At 41.5% G+C, this 21,174-nt stretch overlaps 1 protein-coding gene across 9 annotated transcripts in view; it reads right to left on the bottom strand.

Moving 5' to 3' along the window:
• The window catches only part of DOCK3 (dedicator of cytokinesis 3), a 190,896-nt gene that overhangs the window by 14,458 nt on the left and 155,264 nt on the right, over positions 1-21,174 (bottom strand). For all 9 annotated transcript variants that reach the window (XM_027730440.2, XM_027729947.2, XM_027729618.2 and 6 more), the window contains 14 exons: positions 20,192-20,252; positions 19,601-19,694; positions 18,784-18,932; positions 13,976-14,062; positions 12,277-12,381; positions 8,327-8,468; positions 7,427-7,593; positions 6,793-6,879; positions 6,159-6,338; positions 5,232-5,315; positions 3,850-3,966; positions 3,329-3,450; positions 1,746-1,881; positions 1,121-1,202 (listed from right to left, as the gene is read on the bottom strand). In XM_027730440.2, coding sequence (XP_027586241.1) covers positions 1,121-1,202; positions 1,746-1,881; positions 3,329-3,450; positions 3,850-3,966; positions 5,232-5,315; positions 6,159-6,338; positions 6,793-6,879; positions 7,427-7,593; positions 8,327-8,468; positions 12,277-12,381; positions 13,976-14,062; positions 18,784-18,932; positions 19,601-19,694; positions 20,192-20,252 — 1,613 coding nt within the window. The remainder of the gene's footprint in view (positions 1-1,120; positions 1,203-1,745; positions 1,882-3,328; positions 3,451-3,849; positions 3,967-5,231; positions 5,316-6,158; positions 6,339-6,792; positions 6,880-7,426; positions 7,594-8,326; positions 8,469-12,276; positions 12,382-13,975; positions 14,063-18,783; positions 18,933-19,600; positions 19,695-20,191; positions 20,253-21,174) is intronic.

Below are 21,174 nucleotides of genomic sequence, written 5' to 3'. Positions count from 1 at the left end.
AGCCCTGTCCTCAGTTCCATCTTCTTTTCCTGTTACACCACTTTCACCTGGTTACTTTACTATTTATCATTATTTTCCTTCCAGCCCCTTGGTAATTAGTGCAGCTATCTGCCTTTATTTGAAGATGTTCCCTTCCCACTTTCCTACTCCATCTGATTCTTCAATTAAATCACTTTGCTGCCTCTGTGTCATAACAACAGCCAGTCAGTTAGAATTTTACTGCCAGACTGAGCAAAAAAGCCCCAAGCTGGCTTGAGAGAAAGAGCCCTTCTCTGTATTCTCCATCCATCAGGAGACATGGAGTTTCCCTGTATGGAAAAAAGGGTAAGATTAAAAATATCAGCCTCTATCTCTGGCTATATCCTGGACACATTCTCCAGATGCCTGTGAAAGGAGGTGTAGAACCTGCAACGAAGAATCCAAAATGAGAGGGAAAAAACCAAAACCTTGAATAGAAGTTACAAAAGTCAGGAGATTGCATGGTGTTGTTTTGCTTCAGCTCCGAGGCTTGGGAAGAAAATGATTAGCAGTATCAAGACCAGCTACTGTAACACAAAGGCAATACGAGTACCCCAGAGTCTGCTTTTACATTTTTCCTTTCTTCAAGAATTTCCCAGCGGGGAAGCCCTTCTTTATCTCCAGCACTTAAAATTCATATCTTTCAACATTCATCCTGTACATACACTTTTGTGTACATACATGTCTGCTAAACTGCCTCAAGACCTTTTTTGTGCCATAATTTCATTGCACATGTAAAATGATTTATTTGGCTTTGTCTTCATGATCTCTCTTTTAAGTACTATACCAAGGACTATTCTTGTTTTCCTCTAGACTGCCTGCCACAATTTTGTGGCGGAACAATGGAAATCATTATGGAATTCAACTGCCTGAAACCAGCATGTATTAGAGAGAGACATTCCAAATACTGCTGAAAAAAATTATTAAATCCATTTCTGGAGAATGAACACATTTGTAAAGAAATAATTATTGAAGAGGCATTTACATCTCCAAAGAGAAACAGTGGTACACTTATAGGTGGTCTTCCACCAGTAAGTCAACAAGGCTGCCAGGTTTTGGGAACACCTGCAGGTGACCCTTCCTGGGGCCTGTCCGTGCTTACCTCGAGCACTGGAGGGGGCAGAGTTAATCATCTGGGATGGTGCCGAGTGAGTGGAGCTCAGGCTGGAGGTGGAAGGGCTGGCCTGGGACGAGGATAAAACAGAGATGTTGGTGGCTGAGCCTTGGTACCTGGGCTCAGGGTAAACAAGCTGCAGGAGGCAGAGAAATCACTGAGGGAGAACCGAGCGGATCAGCGCCTTGGGGATTTACCTGTCTTGGATCAGCCAGGGCAGCCTCTGCCCAGCTTCAGTGCAGGCCACTGATAACCTGCTCTCAGGACTGTGGGACTCATTTCACCCCCCAAACCAAGAGCAGCACTAACTGCCCGTGCTGAGCAGGGCGGGTAAATCACACGTGGCAAAAATCTCGCTTTTGGAAAGCGGCGGTGTCATCGTGGACAGCAGGATCACAGTCACTGCACAAACACAGATCTCTTCCCAAAGCAAACCTAGTGAATCATTGTCATCTTTCTTGACCAATGTTAGATTCTACCTATGCAGCTGAGAAAAATATCACTGGACAGATCCAAGCATATGCGTAGGTAAAGTACTGCTCCTAAGTGTAACCCTCCAGAGCACGTTCCGTGCTGCTCCCAACCACAGCTCCTGGCTGTGCTGGAGCTGTACCTGCATGTGGTACATATCCTCAGCAGTCTCCCCCACAGAGCTGTCTGTCAGGATAACCAGGTTTCCTGTTTCACTGGAGGTGTGGGATGACAGAGAGGATGACGAGTGTCGGACTGAACCAAGCAAGTTCAGTGGGCTGGAAAAAAAACAGAGAGAGAGCAAGGGCATAATTACGTTTTGAACCTGTGTTTTAATTTGTGAGGCCTGACTTTTTCCAAGGTAGAAAGTACCTGCAGTTACCTGCTGCTTTAGGTCACCTCTAGATGTCAAATACTCTTGAAAAATCAGGCCCAATAAACAAATCAATAAATGTGAGTAGATATGAAAGAACTGACAACAAGGTTACATGTAAGACAAAACAATACGTGGGATGTTGAATTTCAGAATCCGAAGCCAGGTTAACATCATGACCCTGGGAGCATATTTCTTTAAACAGAACATGCTGAAACCACTCTCATTTTTAACACTAAATACAATAAAATTCCAAAGGAAGCCAAGCACAAGACACACAGGTCAAAATACAGTTTTCCTTATTGCATCCGTTGGGCCTCAGTGTTACTGTTGAAGGCGACTTTGTAGCTGACAGTAAATTAATACAGCCCAGCTGGTGTGCAGGATGCACCCTGATCTCACTCAGGTAATTAACTTTGTCTCTCTGTATCACATACATAAATAAATAACATATTTTGTACACTATAGAATCTCCCTAGTATGTCCTAAGAATTAAAAAAGCCTTTACAAAGGGAGGAATTTTGAGGAAAAAAACGTTATCACCCAGACACCAATTGTCAACTGCCAAGCCACAGAAATAGTAGAAGCTCCTCAGTTTTAATATCAAAAAGAATGTCACCATCCTCCATTCATGGACTCGAGACCGAGTTTCCACAGCTTTTAATGCCAGGCTTTAAAAACAGCTAAACTACAGAGACCCACCAAGAAAAATAAACAGAGAAGAGTAATTAGCATTTTCAAATGAGCAATTTCAACTGGATATAAAACCCACTGTTATGTCCTGATAATCCCAGTTTTTATCCTCAGTCATTAGCTCAGATTTTATAGATGGGCATTCAGTTTGAATAAGCACCCACAGAGTAATTTTTTGATGTTCTGATCATCCTTGTATTTGGCTTCTGATTTGATCAGAATTATAAAAAGCAATGATGTGAACATTTTCGATCCTTCAAAACGGGTACATATTGAGTTGGGTTCTAAAATGTGAATGAAATTTTCCTTTTATGGTAGATAAGGACCCAGTTATTTGCTGTTGGCATAACAGAAGTTGGAACCCCCAAAGTCAGACTGAGTCTGGATAACTGAGTGGCAGATGTGTGCTTCTGCCCCTACAGTGAGTGAAGTGATGGAGTAACACCTGGAGGTGTTCAGCATTTGCTGCAAATTGGATTTCTCAACTTTTTTATTCCAGTTCTCAAATTTCAATAATTAGCACTGCATGAAGGCAAAAGGCATTTCTGCCAAAACTCATCCTGCCCCTCCTGCAGTGCTGTCAGCCACTCCTTAGATCCCTGACTCCTGGTGCAACAGTGTGCAGGGATCCTCGATATTTGGGCAGGAGAAGGGGGTACCTGTGTCGATGCACCAGCTTTATGCTCTCCGGGCTCATGGGTCCATGTGAAACCAGCACGTTGCTGCGGGGGGTACTGGACCCAGAACAGGCTGGGCTCAGCTTTTCCAAACCAGGTAACTCCTGCAAAGCAAACAGACTTCAGCTCAGTCAGTCTTGGAAAACTGCAAGTTTTCTTCGTGTCATTCTACTCCTTTGAAGAGCTCAACATCCAACACTTCCTGTTAATCTTCCTCTCTTTTACATCATTTTCTGCTATATGAGACAGCAACTGAAAATTAAGCTTTACAACTGCTCTGTGATACAACAAAGCACATGCAAATATTAACAATTCTTGTTTAAAGGCTAAGTTAACATATTTACTAGGACTTCCTTCTTGCACAAAAGTCAAGAATTCTTTTGGTAATTTGGCAGTCCAGTAAGTTCAATCAGTGCTGTATCAGCCCAGTTCTTTTGAGAACCCTACTGCAACTAATCATAACTCTGAATAATGTAAAATGGGAGAAGTGACTGTGAGCTCACATGGTACAGGCTAGATCTCATCATCTGGAACTGGTCTATCAGCTTCTTATGCAGGGGACGCATTTCTGGGTGTACAAATTTCTCATGGACAGCCAGACCCACTCCTAGGACATGCACCTGTGAAAGAGAAAATGTAACATCCCAAACCCAAATAAATCGTGTCTAAGATAGAGAAGCGAAGCCTGTCCTGCAGTTCTGTCAATGTCCAAGGAAGTGCTCTAAAATGTGCCATTGTTCATTACAAGACTGCTGATAATTAAGCAAGCCAAGGAATCCTGGCAAGTTCATACTACTCCAGCGAATACTTTAAGTGTGAGACAAGTACATTTGTGTCACGTTGGATTGCTTTTTAAAGACATAACTATAAAAAATTACCAGAGAGATTATCTCTGGAGTGAAGAGCATTATGCCCTCACACAGATAATGCCCTGTGACAAAAAAATGCCTCCTCCCAGTGCCAGGGAAGGGGTTGGAGTTGCCAGCAGAGATCTCTAAAAGGAGTTTCTGATAATGGAGCTGAACAGCAGCAGCGGCACATGCACAGTCACTCTGCCTGGTCCTCATTAGTTATTTCGAAAGGTCACTTCTTCAAAGGTCAAACATAAAATATTAGTGATTGAATAAGATTATATAAGGTCTCAGATGAAAGAAAATAGCGATAGCAGGTTTAAGATGTATGTAATTCCCTACATGATCCAAAGTCTGTACAAACAATAACTAATTAATCTTCAAACATCCTCCTGAGGATTGAAGGGAGATAAGCATTATCTTTATTTTTCAGATGGGGAATTGCAAAGCAGTTCAGTGATTTGCTGAAGAAACAGGCCTAGTAGCTCTATTCAGACTTGGGCACATTGTTTAATGGGGTATATCTTGCCAAACTTTCAGTTAAGAGGGATGTGATTATCTGATTTCACTCCCATCAAAGCATCCTGCTGCTTTATCTATGAAGATGTCTCATGGAGACATTATGGAAAAATAAAACTGCAGATAATATAAACAGACATTAAGTTTTCGTATGTGGCTCTGCCAGTCTAATCTCAAGCCTGACCTGTCCTGTCTCTGATTATCTTTGAAACTTGCTGGAAAGACATAATTCAAAATGCCAAAAATGAATGGCAGGCTTGAAACGCAGCAAGATGTCTGTCAGATAATAAATGGAGACAACAAAACTGATGTACTTTTAGCTGAGCTTCACCTCACATCCCGTAAGGTGAAAGGCTTGTCATAATCTCCTTGCCCATCTCCCCTGTTTTTTGTTTGAATGTATTTGGATCTCCTGTACCCAAACTCTGCTTTTGAATGAAGCAGTTTGATCTAATATGTTTAGACTTACTGCTGATGAATCCAGACACTGTTCTTTTGCATCTGAAAAACAGTACCTGTTCCTGCATGAGTTCCTTCAGCTGTGTGATCTTCTCTGCATCTCCGGGGTGCTTTGTGATATAATCCTTATCAAAAAAGGCCTACAGGAAAAGGGAAAAAAAGTACCTTTTGCTTACTGGCAGGTATTTCATCATAACTTGGTGTCAAAGGATGACAGGAAAAGGTCCAAAAATCTTATATTAAGATAACAGCAAAGCTTAATTTTATTGGTTTTAGCACTCTGGGATGCTGAGAAAATGGTCTTGGCACCTGAAAACAATTCTGTTGAATCATGAATCTGACCAAGTTTCCCCTTGTGACAGTGATGAGCAATACCTCTAAGCCTTGTGTCATCCAGTTATTTGAATTTTATATAGTTCCCTTCACATAACTGCCTAAAGTTTTACCCTAAACTTACCTTTTACAATGCTCAGTTTAAGTAACAGTTTGCCAGGGATTATGCTGGATAACAAATTGCATATAAGATCATTTCAGGGTTACAGTGAGTAGGCCATCAGCAAGGATAACGGTTCAGTAGCATGAATTAGCATTCTTTCCTGATTCCAGGGCCAATCAGTCTCAATTATGAGTCCCATAACCCCTATTGCAAAATGACTTTATAATGTAAGCAGTATAAAAAAATCTGCCTCACTGTTTAACCTGCCAGCTGAGGATTTCCAGGTAAGCCAAGTGCCATCCTTGAGAAACCCCCCTGTCACCTGTACCTACTCCCAGGCCAGATCCCCGCTCCACCTCCGGAGCCCCCTGTTCACACGTGGCTATGCAAGCACTGATGCAGAATAACCAAGTGGGGGATTTAACCTCATCTCTAGATAACGGACATGAAAATTTCTTATCTTATTAAGTCAAATTCTCTTTGAAACAGAAATGGAAATGAAATTGAAAAAGGGTGACAGTAAATTGGGAAGCAGAGCCCTGCTCACCTCCTGGTACCGCGCAATTCCCCCGTTAACAGCCGCATCAATCACCCCGTTCAGACACATGCTGAGAAGATTAATGTTGCCGTGCATTTGTTTGTGCTGGTACTGGCTTATCAGTGTCCTCAGCTCCTGGTTTTTGTTCTCAACCACTTGAATGGCATTTTCCAAAGGACTTACTTCAACCTAAAAGGCAATAAAATATCCTTTAATTCCATGGACACTTCACCGAGATTTATTATCTTCCTTGTAATGAAATGATACCCTAGGATTGTTCAGTTCTCTTTGCTTTTACTGCTTTGTAGAAAATTAACTACATTAACAAACTTCACTGTTGGCAGTGCTGGATTTCAGGTCACTGAGTCGCACTAACTTGTTTCTATATACTGAAGACGTGGCAGCAATGCAATTATTCTTTTTTTTTTGGCACTGTCTCCATTGTACTGTTCCATTCCCTCACATAAGTCCCCTGGTCACATTCAGCAATTATTTCGATCAAGTGGTAGAAAAAGAACGTACTTAATCCTTGATAAACTACATCATTTTAAACTGCAAGATATCAGCCAAGGGAGTTTTGTCTATCCCATGTCCTCAGTAACCCATCATTTCAAACCCCAATTACAGGAACTATGAATGTTACCAGTTCTCTTCTCTCCACTTCAAACCAACGGGAGATGCCAGGCAAACTGTGAGTCAGGGTCAGGGTGGTGCGTTCGATCCACAAGCTCTGCAAGGAGTAACGGAGGCTGTGAGAGACCCCGTGAATCACAACCACATCATCTGGACTCTCACTACAGGTGCTAAGGGGGCAGCGTTCAGAAAAGAACACATTAACCTCCTGAGCATTAATTCTGTAGAATGTCTTGCTGAAAGTCACTTGAACAGCAAACCAGGAATTCAGTACACCTGCCCTAAACAACACATTCAACATTTCTGTCAGGTTTTAAAGACTGACCACCAATTCTGTCATGGGACCCAAAAAGACATTGTGGACATATGTGACAGTAAGAAAGAAACCCAGCCAAACAAAAAAGTCCTATCCTTGCTTCAAAATCCATTTCTCCTGGCACTAAAATAACTCAGCTTTAAACTGGAAAATGCTTTAATCAGGTCAGGAGTCAATCAGACCATGGACTCGACAGCTACTTGTAATTTGAGTTACTATGGTATCTTTGGGCACCAAATCAGGATTACCTGAAAGGCATTATTAGCATAAAACAACAAGACAAAAATCATCTTGAAGAGATTAAACACTGCTTGGTCACTACTTCTACCTTAAATTCATTCTCCTTGTCCTTGGGGCCTTTGTGGAAGGGCCTGTCATAGCGGAATTTCCGGATGTTGTTGACTCGGTAAAAGCTCTTTATGCGATCCGGGACACGGTCCATTTGCAGCACGTCTATATTGTCTGGGATGGGAGTCACTGCATAGATCTGTAAATCTGTTCATTGTGCAGTCAAAGAAAGCTTTTATCGAGTGAAAAGCATGTGTTAGGAAAGACAAGCAGGAAACAGCAACCCATGGCAGCAGATTTCACGTGCTGACAGTGTCCTTATGGTTAAAGTCCTGCACAGTATCCTTGCTGTTCTCACACAAGCCAAACAGTGGCGTTCCCATGACTAAGCTCTCCAAAAGTCCCTGCAGTCCCATTAAACGTTATGTGGTTCAGTCCTTAAATGCGTAGAGCATTGTAGTGGTTACATCAAATCCCAGTGCAGGTGATCAGTGAGAAGAATGACATTCAAAGGCTTGGGGATAAAAAGGTTTATCAGTTTTAAAGAAAGGGAGACTGCAAAAAAATAATAATACTGATGTAAAAAAATAAACAGGATGGAAAACAGCACTTTGGAATCAGTATCTGTTCCCAACAAAGTATTGTCCAAGGGAAGATATTGGGAATACTTTTAAGGACAAAACCTGTGCACTGTGGCAATGCTGTTGGTAAAGGATTAAAACACGGATGTGACAAAGCACAACCCTCTCCCTTCCACATCGAACATGACCTGCATCACTCCCCTACTAAAAAGTGACTGTTCTATCCAAGATCATGTAGCACAACGAAGCAGTTACTGTCTGCTGCAGACAGAGCCTGGTTTTGTCCATATCCTCCATATCCAGCTCTACTCTGTGCTCTGCCACAGTTCCCATCGGTTTGCCCCTTCACAGAAGGATACACTGGGCATCACACTGCAATATGGAGTCGTCGGGGTGGTTTGGATGCTGCATGGCAATGGCTTGTGGGAACTCGCTCAGCATCCTCTGCTGGAAGGCTTCCAGCCTCTCGTAGTCGTGGCCCCGACACACATACTCTTTGTTCTGCAAGAAGAACAAGCATAAATTAGTCTCCTTAAAAGTAAGTTAAACTCTACTGGCTTTAAATGTTACTGCTTCAAAACCAAAGATAAATGACAGTGTCAATATGCTAATGGGAGAGTAAAACTCGCATTTAACACAGCTGATGTATTTTATTCCTTCCTTTTTCTTTACAATGTATTTCATCAAGAAGTGATGAATGAGAAGACCATTCCACTGATCTCCCAACAGCACGGTGCCTCTGATCCATGCACATGCAGCACTCAGTCCTGGGGCCTTTTCTTACTTGCTTTTCAGAAAAGGGACTATTTTTAATTGGACTGTACTGAAACGCATCAACCAAAACTTAAGTCACCAGCTTGGCTGTTTGGCACTGGGAAAGCTGCTGTCAAATACAATTTACACCAGATGGATAAAAGTCCTGAGGACCTCACAGAACAGAGGGAGATATATGTTTATCATTTTATCAGTTCTCCTTAGAGAAAAGTTGCAACAAACTGTTCACAAAAATTGCTGTTTAATCACTGCTGTACTATCACAGCCATACAACCCAGCCCTGATCATGCTCAACAATAACATGCTCAGGAACTCCCCTGCCTACAGTAGAGTAATATGGAAAAGCCTTACCAAGAATTCTCAGTGGCCACTTAGCAAATTCCCCTTCGGCCCTAAAAGCACTTTCCTCTTGATGAACAAAATTTCATTTCTGCTAATAATGGAAAGTTGCATTTAGATATGACTCTTGAGGCATTGAACCACTTGTGCAGAGCTCTTGGATGTTTTTTCAGCTATCTCGAACTCTCAACAGCAAGATACAGGATTTCTGAAGTCCTCAGTGACATAAAGATTGTATTCCAGTGTCTTAACCCTCACAAACCACAATTCTGATTGGTATTAATGTCTCCTAGTGCAAGACCAATGAAAGCAGGCAAATTCTCTAATTCTGGTAGCTCATACACATAACAATAACTAGAAGTACAGGGAGGTGTTTCATAAAACAAGGAATCTAACGAATCAGAACAGTTTCCTCCCTTTTATTTCTTGAATTTAGAAGCTGCAGTTTATGCAAGAATGTTTTGTTAATTGCTCTGGAAAGGGGATCTGGATGAGCAGGTCTTGATCTTGTAGCAAAATCAAAAGGAAAGCTGCAAAACCCGATCATAAAGCACAGCCAAGGAGTTCAGTTATCTCTGGCTTTGCATTTCACCGTTCTGGAAGAGCTCTCATGTCCCAGCTGTGACATGTGTCACTTCATGTGCATCAGCCACAGCAGCCAATGGACGGGGAGAAGAATCGCATGATGGAGCCTGACAGCTCAGTCTGTAATGCTCAAACTGTGCAGCTATTATTAAATCTGGAGTGAGTCCACGTTTGAAGGTGAATCTCTTCATAACACTTACTGCATTCTCTATTTTAGCTTTTCATTGCAGCAATCTAGAAAACTGTAAGCCTATAAATAAGGTTATTGTGATTTTAAAAATAATGCCCTGAAAACACCTCAAAGCTAAATTTAATAGACTTTTTAGACAGATGCCAACACAAGACCTCATAACGTGGCTTGTCAGGCCTTACTTGAACTTCTAGTAGGTGGAAGATATGGACAGTTTTAATTTAGCTTTCATTTACTTATGTAGGAAGGCTAGAAAATATAAGCAGAATTCATAGAAACATGCACAATGAATTTTCTGGACAAAGGGTCTTTGAAATCAAAGATGTAGAAAGAAGTGGTTATTTTCTGTCTTAAGCTATACAGCAATAGAAAAATAAACAAGAAAAGGGCTTGGAGTTATTTATCACTTTAAATCACTTCCATATCCATTTGTACATTTTAAGTCCATGTAAATCTTTTTCTTCTCTAGAATAGCTGCTTCCAATCTCTTTACAGTGTGATCCATGCTGATGTGACTGCTAATGGGCTTAGTCCATGCTCCGCAGTGTGTGTGCTCTGTGGATCATTAGGGAGAGAAAGGAGGAGGATGACTTTTAATGAGATTGCTACATTAGTAATCTGCTATCAGAAGTACTGCTACCAAATATAATTGCAGAATTAACAAGGATTATAATTACGTACACCCGTGTTCGCTGGTGATGGCTCCAGCCGAGGATCCACATTGTTACAGCACAAAGAGTCAGGGCTGGGCACAAACCTCCAGCAAACACATCGGCCGGGAGGGTCCCAGATAAAACTGAGGATCCACAATTTAAAAAGCTAAGCTACAGTCACTGGCAGTACTTCAGACATTAGGAAGACTCATGTGCCATGATGACTTTGTTAGTCATTCATTTTCTGAAACATCTGTTGTTGGATATAAAAAAAGAAATCGCCAGTTTTCTCTGGAGATCTTCATGAAAGGGCAGATCCCTCTTCACCCTGCAGCACCTGTCCTTTCCTCGGATCCTCTGCAGGGTGTTCCACACACTGCTTCGGGCTGCTGCACTCTAAGTGCTGTGAGGAGCAGCCTGAGGGAGCTGGGGGGCTCAGCCTGAAGAAAAGGTGGCTCAGGGGGGACCTTCTTGCTCCCTACAACTACCTGAAAGCCAGGTGGGGGTCGGCCTCTTCCCTGGTAACAAGTGACAGGAAACAGCCTCAAGCTGTGCCAGGGGAGGTTCAGGCTGGACATCAGGAAGAATTTCTTCCCTGAAGGGTCAGGCATTGGAAGAGGTTGCCCAGGGAGGGGTGTAGTCCCCATCCCTGGAGGGGTTCAAGAAATGACTGGACGTGGCACTCAGTGCTCTGGTTTAGTTGACAAGGTGGTGATTGGTCACAGGTTGGACTCGGTGATCTCAGAGGTCTTTTCCAGCCTAAATGATTGAGTGATTCCCTGATTCTGACACTGTTCATCTTCAAATAGCACAAAATCACCCTTTATCTACTGGTATTTTCCTCTCCATGACTAATTCCATCTTGCTTTACTGCCCCTGCCCGTGTTTCCATTAAAAGAGTGTAATTAAACACTAATCTTGAAATCCTAATTAAAAAAACCAAACAACTTCGTAATCAGAGGGAATTTCAAGAGTGCAGTTTTCAAGGCTTGGCTTTGTGTGGCTTCATACTGTGTAACTTGAGTGGTGCCACCTCTTGTCAAACCATTCCTTTAAAGAGAACACAAACCATGCACCTTCAGTCCTTGAAAGCTTCACGTTACCTTGTCCTGTCATGCTCGATGGCATCTACCATCAATTTTCAGGCAGCCCCTGGAGCAGTTGTCAGATTATATTCCTTCCTTGCTCTGAACTAGCAACAAGACATTGTATAAACAAATACCCATTTTAAGTTTGATCCCTTATTAGGAAAAGAAGATAATTTCACTTTTTCGATGGACTGCAGACCCAGCTGATGCTGCACACACCAGCAGACAGTGAGCTCCAAGTGGGGACGTGTCCAGAGGAGGTGTTTGGCTTTCTGTTGAAGAGAGGAAATTTTTGCTTGCGGATAGGACAGGAGTCATCAGGCTGGGGTTGGAAGTCTGTCATGTGAGACTTTTTAAAGCGTGATAATTTGAGATGATGCGAATCGGTTAAGTAATGACCCAACATTGCTGCGATACAGCATTTTGCTTAATATAGAGGCAATTTGTGCTGCATCTGCAGATCGTCCAAAATACACATAGGCATGAGTCAAATTTCTGATCTCTGTTCCCAAGAACATTCCCAATGGACCATATGCTCCAGTTCAGCCAGAAAGCTGTTTTCACTAGTGCAGGGGTGAAAAATAAACTGCATGGCAGACACGGTATCTCCAAAACAAAAATACAAAGCCTCAGCAGCTACTCTGAGTCACTGTGTCACATTTTGTGTAAGTCTGGCTTACCCGCAGGAAAAACGGGAATTTCCGACCATAAAACCCAACTCTGAAAAACTCTGGTTCCAAGCGCTGCTGTTCCATGATATTGTCATAGTAGGTAGCTTCCATTTTCTGTGGAGGAAAGGGATAGCTGCTGTCAAGACTCTTAAAGCTGCACTACATTAGAATCCCAAGACTCATTAAAATATCCCATTGCTCTTTTACCCCCACAGTTTTTTTATGAAAAGACCAAAATTCTGTCAAAGATAAAAATTATTAATTAAGCCAGTCTGTCTGGTGGAACAGAGTAGAGTATCATCACACTCATTTTACGTTTTGAGAGATAACATATGAACATTTTCTGTTGTATCTCATTTAAAATTGAACAGGTCTTGAATGTTATTTTCTTTGCATTGTAGAATTAATGGCAAAGCTGAGATTAAGATCCACAGGCTCACAGTGTCCTATTCTCTCCTACAGCTCAAAATCCATACCACTGCCTAGAAAATTACATCAGTTCAATTGAGTTTGCCTTAATTGAGTTGAGGGGCATGAAAAAGGATGAAACAAAATTAAATCTTCTACAGCTCCATGCACCAGAAGGTTTAACACGGAGGAAAAAGGGAGTTGGAAAGAGTAAAAGGACTTTTCTCTAGTTCCAATCCCTAGTTTTGTGGCACTGTGCTAACATTTCTATCGAGAGTGGGATTTCTAGACCCGTTGCCAAACCAAATCTCAGCTGAAAGGCTCACAGGAATTGCACTGCAGTAAAAAGACGCCTCTTTAAGGAGAAGAATCCCTTGGACACCATCGCTTCCACTGCAGGGAACCCTAACTCAGAATATTGAATCCAGGGTTTGTGCTCGGTTCCCACACATGTTAACTCCTTTTCTAAAACGGAGAAGGTCCCAATATCATTGCAGGAAGCATAAAGGAATGTGGTGATGGTGTGAATGGCACACAGAGGGCACAGCCAAGCTGGTCACCCGTGCTCTCCTCGGGGCCACTCTGGAGAAAACACGTTCTTCACAAGAGCAGTTTATGAGACCTTGTTAGACAGGTACCTTCAGGTTAGAATAAATTTGACTTTTAAAGAGAATTTAAACCACTGCATAAGAATACATCCAAGCAGCATAAATCTCCAATTTGGATATAAGCATGCTACCCCAGGGGACAGGAGATATGAACTGTTTTCACATTCATAAAGCTTTTAAATAACAACCAGAACTTTGACTTTTTCTGATTAAAGCACGATGCTGCAAATGTGCCCTGATTTCATCACTTGTTTGGTTGTACCAGAGGACCAGATTCTCCTAAATTGATAGAATGCCATAAATATTTGCCTTCTCCATTCTTTCTTGTCCATCTTATATCACCGAGGGATAAGCTGTCCTTGATAGTTTTTGGAATTAAAATGAAATATATATTAAAAAAGGATATTTTATGCAAAAATATATGTAAATATGCAGTTGCAATAGCAAGCCCATCTCCTGTATGTGTGCTGTCTCCATATATCCATAGGATTTTACTGCTACCAGACTTAGGAATTATTTCAGTGGACCTACAAAGTCATCAAAACGAACCAATGGCAAAGGAGTCACTGTAAATCCATGGAGCTCTGTAGGGAATATGATTATTTTTTAAATTCAGAATATTCTGGCAGGAGGGCAAAACCCTCTGGGGAATGATTTAAGAGCCTGCAAGGAAAGGAAGTGCAGCTACTTACCCGGATCCAGCTGAGGCTCTGATAGTCATAGAGACTCTCATACTGGATGGCCAGTTCTCGGCACAGCGGGATCCCAAACTCCCAGCTCTGCGAAGCCAAAGCAAATCACACTCACAGCAAACACAATGTTATTGCCAACTCAGCTGAGAGGAAGATGGGAACTCAATTTTGGGAATTCATTTGGTATGAAATGGCAGAGATTAGATGTGAAAATGTAACGTGATGAAACAATTTCCATTAAATATCGGATCAATTCCTTCTAAAAGATGGGAACAGAAGCATATGTTCCATGGAAATTATACACACATACTGCTTGCTCTGACAGTTCATTTATGAGACTGGGAACTTATCTGGAGAAAGATAATATAACTAACAATTTTTCTTCTTGCTAGACACCCCTTCAACCCACCCCCAACAGCTCCTTTGCTGGAATACAGAGCTAGGGCTTGGCTCCACAGCAAAGTGCTCTCCCCTTCCCAGGCTGCTCCTTCCCGCTGAAAGCACAAACTGTCAGGCAGTGGGAACACTCCAGTACAGAGACAAAATATCCTCAGAATGAACCTGCATTGTTGCAGAGCCAATATCCATACTCAGAACCGAATGCAACACTCATTTCTTCAGCTCACAGTCTCACACAATAAATCCTTCCTAGCACACCACTCTCATCATGCCAGAGGTCACGAGGGAAGAGACCCACTTTGGGCACACCCACACTGAGAGAAAGACTCCCCTGTTACCTCACTTGGCTTTTTGGAGTGCTCATTTTACACTGAAATCTCCTCTTCCATCACCTTTTAAATGCATAGGCTGGAAGCCTTTTGGGGAGTAGCTGTTTCTTACCATACTTATTTAGAACACCAAGGTCTCAGTTGAGCCTTTAGTGGATTAATTTTTATTATGCATTACTAGGCTAACATGCCACTTGTTTTAACTGGGACCCTGCTGTAGTGAAAACAAAATTAATGTGTGAGTTAACCTATCACCTTAAGTTTTAAGAATATTGATAGCAATATTGTAAATTACTGATAACAGTAATTAACAGCATTTATGCAGAATATTAGCACTGAATAAGGAAAGTCTTCTGGTTACAGAAACTTAAAAAAGTGAATCTCTACACTGTTTTAGTGTATGAAGTACTTCACAGTGTCTCCCTTTAAGCACACATTTGTAGTGTCTGTTCTGTCATCCTTACTATCAGGAAAGCTTTTTTTAATCTGAATAGCACAACCAGTAAGTGTAAGAACTTTTATTAAAAGAAGGGATATTTGTAAGAATTAAAGAGACAAAAATAATCTGACAACTCTTTAGCTTCAGTTAATCACAAAACCTTCCATAAGAACTTGCTAAATAAAAAATTATTTCAGAATCAATTTAGATATTCTGATAGCATTAGCAGTTTGGGAGGATGGGAGGTCTGAGATTTATTTAGATCAATACAATACATACAATAGGAAAGGAATTGAAAGACCAGTTACTTGACTACTTAGAATATTACTGAGGTATTTGTGATCTCAAATTAACGGGATTTTTGCCATGGCTTGTCAAAGTCCATGACACACAAACTGATCCACTGAATTGGGATCAACAACATCAACCAATTAAGTGTTTAAATTTGCAAACACAAACACTGCTGCATTTTTTTATAAGTTTAACATTCTTTACTGAGATATTATACAGAGATTTTCAGTCGTCAGCTGATCTGTGTTGACTTGAAAGGATGGAAAAGTCTCTCCTAAAACATCTGGCCAGGAATAAATGGCTTTTTTTCACAAAGTGTGAGCAGTCTCACTTCCAAATGGGATGCTGTGGTTACAGCCTATCTAATTCTCTAATCTGCCTTCTGGACAGAAGCAGAAAGCTCACTGGCTGTCTTCCCTTGAGGTGACCTGAGAGATGGAACCTTTTCACGCTCCTTTTCTGATGTCAATTAAATGAGCAACATGTAACCACATCTAATTCCTCTTTATACCACCTCTTCTCCATGTACCTTGATACCATTCCTGTCATCCTAACTCAGGCTCTGTTTCAGTTAGGTTTCCACCCTGAGAAATTCCACTGTGCTAGCTGAGTTCTGCTGATAAAAGGTGAGCTAAAGAAGTAAAGAAACACAACAGGTAACTTCTTGGAGAGAAAAGGATTTGCAGATATTTAAGAGGAAAAGAAATTAATGGATATCCAAGTCACTGGGAGCCTCAGTTTTAAAATCTGTGATGTTAATCGGTAGCATCTTCACAGCACAGAAATTTAATATGTAATTCCATGTGCTATGTGTGTCACTTCCCTCTTCAAATAACTTCCTAATGTCTCCACTGTTAATTCCCCTCATTGCTGCTTTCTGCTTTGCTGACCTCAGATCTGTTGGCACGTTCTGCAGTACTTGTAAGGCACAATGATGTGACATCTATTGCAGTTTCTCCTGTGGCACTGTCAGCTCTCAGGTGAGCACTGCTGACTGCACACCAGGAGGCTCCAGGAGAGGGAACCAACACTTCTGAATGGCAGCCTTTATTTATCTACTCACACCCCAACGTGCAGATTTCTTTGGAAAGACGGTTCACACGCGGCTACACAAGAGAAATTACTTCAAATGTTGGCTGTGGAGCACATGATCTAAAAATGAACTGCTTTGGGAACCCAGCTTTGGGTCTCTCTCAGCACCTGGATGGTGCTAAGGAGGGGACACACTGCAATGCTGTGATGGGAGCTGGTCAGAGTTGTTAGTTAATAAAATCTGGCAGTGAACTGGACAGAGGAGGGTTGGGTAGTTTTCAAGCTATTGCTGTGCAGAAGCATGATCAGTTGGGTTCAAACTGTTCTGTTCACAGTCTTGTTCAACTACAAAACCTTGAGTTTTAACAGACAAAATCATAACTGTGAGTTAAAAATACCTTCGTTTCAAGTTATGCTCTTGCACACGCTGCCAGCTGAGCCATAAACCAATTCAAAGCATGGCAGAAATCAGCAGGAAGGGGCACATGACCTGTGAAGGCTAAAAAGGGCTTTGGAACACCCTGTTCCTTCCCAGCACAGGGCTGCTGCCGACAGTACTGAGAGTGGGAGTCCCTCAGTTCAGCACCCACTGCCATGGGCCACACCACAAGACAGTCTTGTGGCCAATTTTCCCCCCACTGCTGTGCTGAGAAAATTTTCCTCCTAACAAATGCAGAAATTTTACACCCTTTTGATGCTGCCTTGACCCCCTCACTTGGTGGAAGAGGCCAGGAACAGCCTGAGAAATGTAACTGGAAATGCAAGTGAAGACACGAGAACAAATCCCACTCTGCAGGACCTGAGGGGCCATGTCAGGGCGGTGCAGGAAGAAACTAAGACACAAATTGAGGGAAGCAAGTTTCTTCCATTCCCTGAGCTGTTCCCTGTCACAAAGCAACAGGAAGAGGGCTGAAAAGAAGGATTTGGCTTCTCAGCCTTTCACTTCCACAGTGTGAGTGACATACACACTGCTCAAGTGGATTATTTAATCATTCAGCTACCATTTGTAATAAAGGAGGATTAAAACACAAAGTCAAGTAATTCCAAAAACATCCTCAAGAGGTTAACACTCTATAATCTGCTAGGAGTTTTACAGCCTAATTACATCTGTCAAGTTTTTACTCCCCTTCAGTGTGTATATGGATTCCCTGTTTTTGTTGAAAATACAGGCTCCCTTGCTTTCCATACTCTCTAGATCATCTTTGTCTAGTCAGACAGTCCAGTACTGCAGTATTTGCACAAGTCAGTAATTCCTTTTTAAGTGCAGTCTGGAAAACCCTGAAAAATTCTGAAATGGAAGAGAGAACCATATGCAGTGTTATTACAAAAGAACAATTCTGGCATACACACACAAAAAATCATAATCAATAACTTCCTCACAAATAGGCCATTTCTTCCTTCACACAGGAATCTGACCTCCCCTTGCAGGTCCTGTATAAAATGCCTGTGCAACTCTCTACTATCAGGGCTAGGAAAGAATTATCTGGAATGGCAGCCCCGTATGAACCAACTCACATTTTTATTTAATGCCACTGTCTTTGCCATCACAGGCAAAACCAACCCCGAGGCACACATACAGATGTTATCTCCCAATAACATAAGCTGTAGGAATTTTCCTAGAGAAGGGAAAAATTTGAAAATACTCTAACAGATGATATTACTTTTAAGGTTCACCTCTGAAATGTTCCCAAAACGCCACAACACAAGGGACTGAACCATCTACCTCTGCAGTAATTGAAATAAAATATAATTAACTGTAGAAAATCCACACTGAATATGTGAAATTGAAATGGATTGATTTTCTTCTTGTGCAGTGGATGGAACTGCATTTTAATTGAAAATCACTTTAAAATAACTGTGACTCTGAAAGGACTTAAATCTTTTTTACTAAAGGGACTCCTACAGTGCTTTGCTTGCCATTTCCTGGTGTAGGTTTAAGCACAAAACAAGTCCTAAAGCGAGTCATAGCACAGCAGTTTGCACAGATAGCTACAAAATGCAATCCCACCCCTCAAAAGCTGAGGAACTGGCATCCTGCCACATCAACTGATCCAAGGCTTGGTTTAAAGCTATAAAATGTTTTGGTGTTTGTCCTGTTGGCCTCCCTAAACCATTCCAAATGCCATCATGAAACAGCCATATCCCTTTTCTCATCTTTTTTTTTTTTTTCCAGAGAGTCAAGAAGCAATTTATCAAGTTATAAAACCTTTTGATACAAATTTATTTCCAGACTACTGAACTGAGATGATGGCTTGCAAGCCCTAAGTCAGTCAGGAATAGGGAAGGAAGCTGCTGGAAGAGAGAAGAAGTTGGCATACCTTCCCTTTGTTGAAGTAATGGATAATCTTACGGCACAGACCTTCCTTACGTTGCCACTCTGACTGAGATGGGTAATGCAGGAACTCTCTCAGAGGTCTGTCCTCCCACTGAAGCAACTCACAGTACAAAAGCAAAGTAAATGCGGCCTCTGTTGGAAAGGCAATTAAGGAACACTGAATCAATGACAGCAAATAAACACAGACCTGCTTCTTAAATAGTCTGTGATTTCTGATCTACAATGTGAGGGAAAAAATCAAAGTCTTAGAGGATCATTAAATGATTCAATTACTTAAAATAGCAGCACAAAGCTGTTTCCTATGAACTCGACTTTTAAGTACAAATCTGTCGAGTTTCTTTTTACCAGCTACTTGATTTACATGCACAGTCAGATGTTCAGATATGTAACCAGATTTGGGGTCTGCAGCTGTAAACAGGGCTTGGACAACACAGAATTAGAGTCCCTACACTTTCTAAGTGCTCCCTCAACACTGCAATATGGAAATACAGCATATGATAATATAATGGTGGTTTTGTTAATCTTCCCCTAAATTTGATTCCACTGCTGTGATTTTTTGGATCAGTCTTCCTCACAGAACACTTTTATATAAAATTTGGAGTATAATGGAATATGGTTGTGTGGCATAAACAGTATTTCACTTGAGAGAAAGAATTGCACCTCAGCTTCTTCCCTTCCCAACTGCCATAACTGATTCATACAGATTTTTTCCAGGAGAATGAATGAGATATTACATAACCCTGTGAGAGTAAAAAAATGTCATCAGGATTTCAAGCAGACCCCACACGAGCCTTCCTCACCTGTGTAGTTCTCAGCCTGCAGGTGCATGTCACACAGCTTGTGGATGTAGCGGATGTACATCTCCTCCTTGTTGATCTCGGATTTATAGAAATTCTGGGAAGGAAGACAGAGAGCTGTTACTCTTTATTGAGACTCTTCCTTCGTTCAAGACAATCAGCAGCATCTGTGCATGTGTAAAGCTCTTGAAAAGAGAACACATTATTAATTGAAAAGAAAATTAATAATTCTTTTCACATTCACACTGATCTAACCCAATGATTTTATCGTGTCATGATTTTTTTTTCAAAGTGAACGTAGCAAAAAGCTGAAAGAAAAGGTGTGAGAGGTTGTAGAACTTGTCACAGGGACATGCAGAACTCAGCTGGACAAGGCCCTGAGGAGGCTGACCTATTTGGCCCCGTTTTAAACAGTGAGTTGGACCAGAGACCTCCAGGGGATCCTCACAGTTCTGTTCATTCTGTTCTGTCATCCCCGTGCTTGGATTCTGAAGCTACATTTAATGCCTGACACAGATTCCCATCCCAAACTCTCCCAACCCAGTTTCAAAAACATTGCACAGTATCACAAGGAGAAAAAGGAAACATCTTTACCATAAGATTAACAGTGCAGCCGATTTTCTTGTTTTCTGTTTCATCTCCTTTCATACAGTCCCTAAGAAAGCAGAGCAGTGTTGAAACAAACATCTGCAAAAATTGTCCCTTTAAAACAAATTTGAAGTTATCCTCCAGAGTTTCCCTAGATCACAAACAATTCATCATATACTTCATCTTATAACGTTCCTCTAAGAGAACTTTCCATTTTATGGCTTAAATGATGTGAGAACTTAAATGTTCTCTTACATGTTTGTATCTGAGAACCAGCCTTGTTGTGTTGATAGCAAATTTCATTAAAAAAAACCCCAAACCAGCTCCCCTGCGTTCCCTTTAAGTGTGTCTCCAATACCTGGTTGTGCACAGTAGAGTGGTTGTTGCTGGGAAAAAAACCAGGAGATTGGATCAAAGTGGTAGGGATAATGAAAAGAGCAAACTAAAAAGCACAGGAAAGGATTTGGGACAGCAGAACACCCAGCCCAGTCCCAGGGTTTTCACCTCTAATGAGCAGCAGCAGCAGCAGAAGAAAAATTTATTTGAACTCTTGTCAGCAGGCTAAAGATAGAAATATCTGGGCCAGTTCTATATGGGCTCAAATTGTCTATTATTGTACAAAAGCTCTCTGTGTGTTTATATATATCTGAAGTTAAAATACTTCTGGTAACTGAGTCAAAGCTCAGCTGCATTGACAGGACAGGCCTGCAAACTTCAGTCCAAAATTAAATGAAGGCTGCCCAGTTTATAGAGGAATCTTGCACAGGAGTCACCAGCTGACATGGCAGACTTCCCACAGGTGAAGTTCTCCACCCCTGCATGCCTGGAGGAGGCATCCAGCACCCCTTGGTTCACCAGGGCTTTTGAGATCACTCTTGCATTTAGCATCTATTTTGCTGAACTAGTTGAGATCATTTCAATGATGGAAGGAATTAGTGTTTTAGCAACCTGAACAAACTTTAGTACAAAACTACAGATTAAAAATATTC

This window comes from Pipra filicauda, unplaced genomic scaffold (assembly GCF_003945595.2).
Source record: "Pipra filicauda isolate LSUMZ 115617 unplaced genomic scaffold, ASM394559v2 scaffold102_size2360937_pilon, whole genome shotgun sequence".
NCBI lineage: Eukaryota > Metazoa > Chordata > Aves > Passeriformes > Pipridae > Pipra > Pipra filicauda.
Note: the sequence above shows the minus strand (reverse complement) of the source record. Positions and strands in the feature narration are given on the sequence as shown.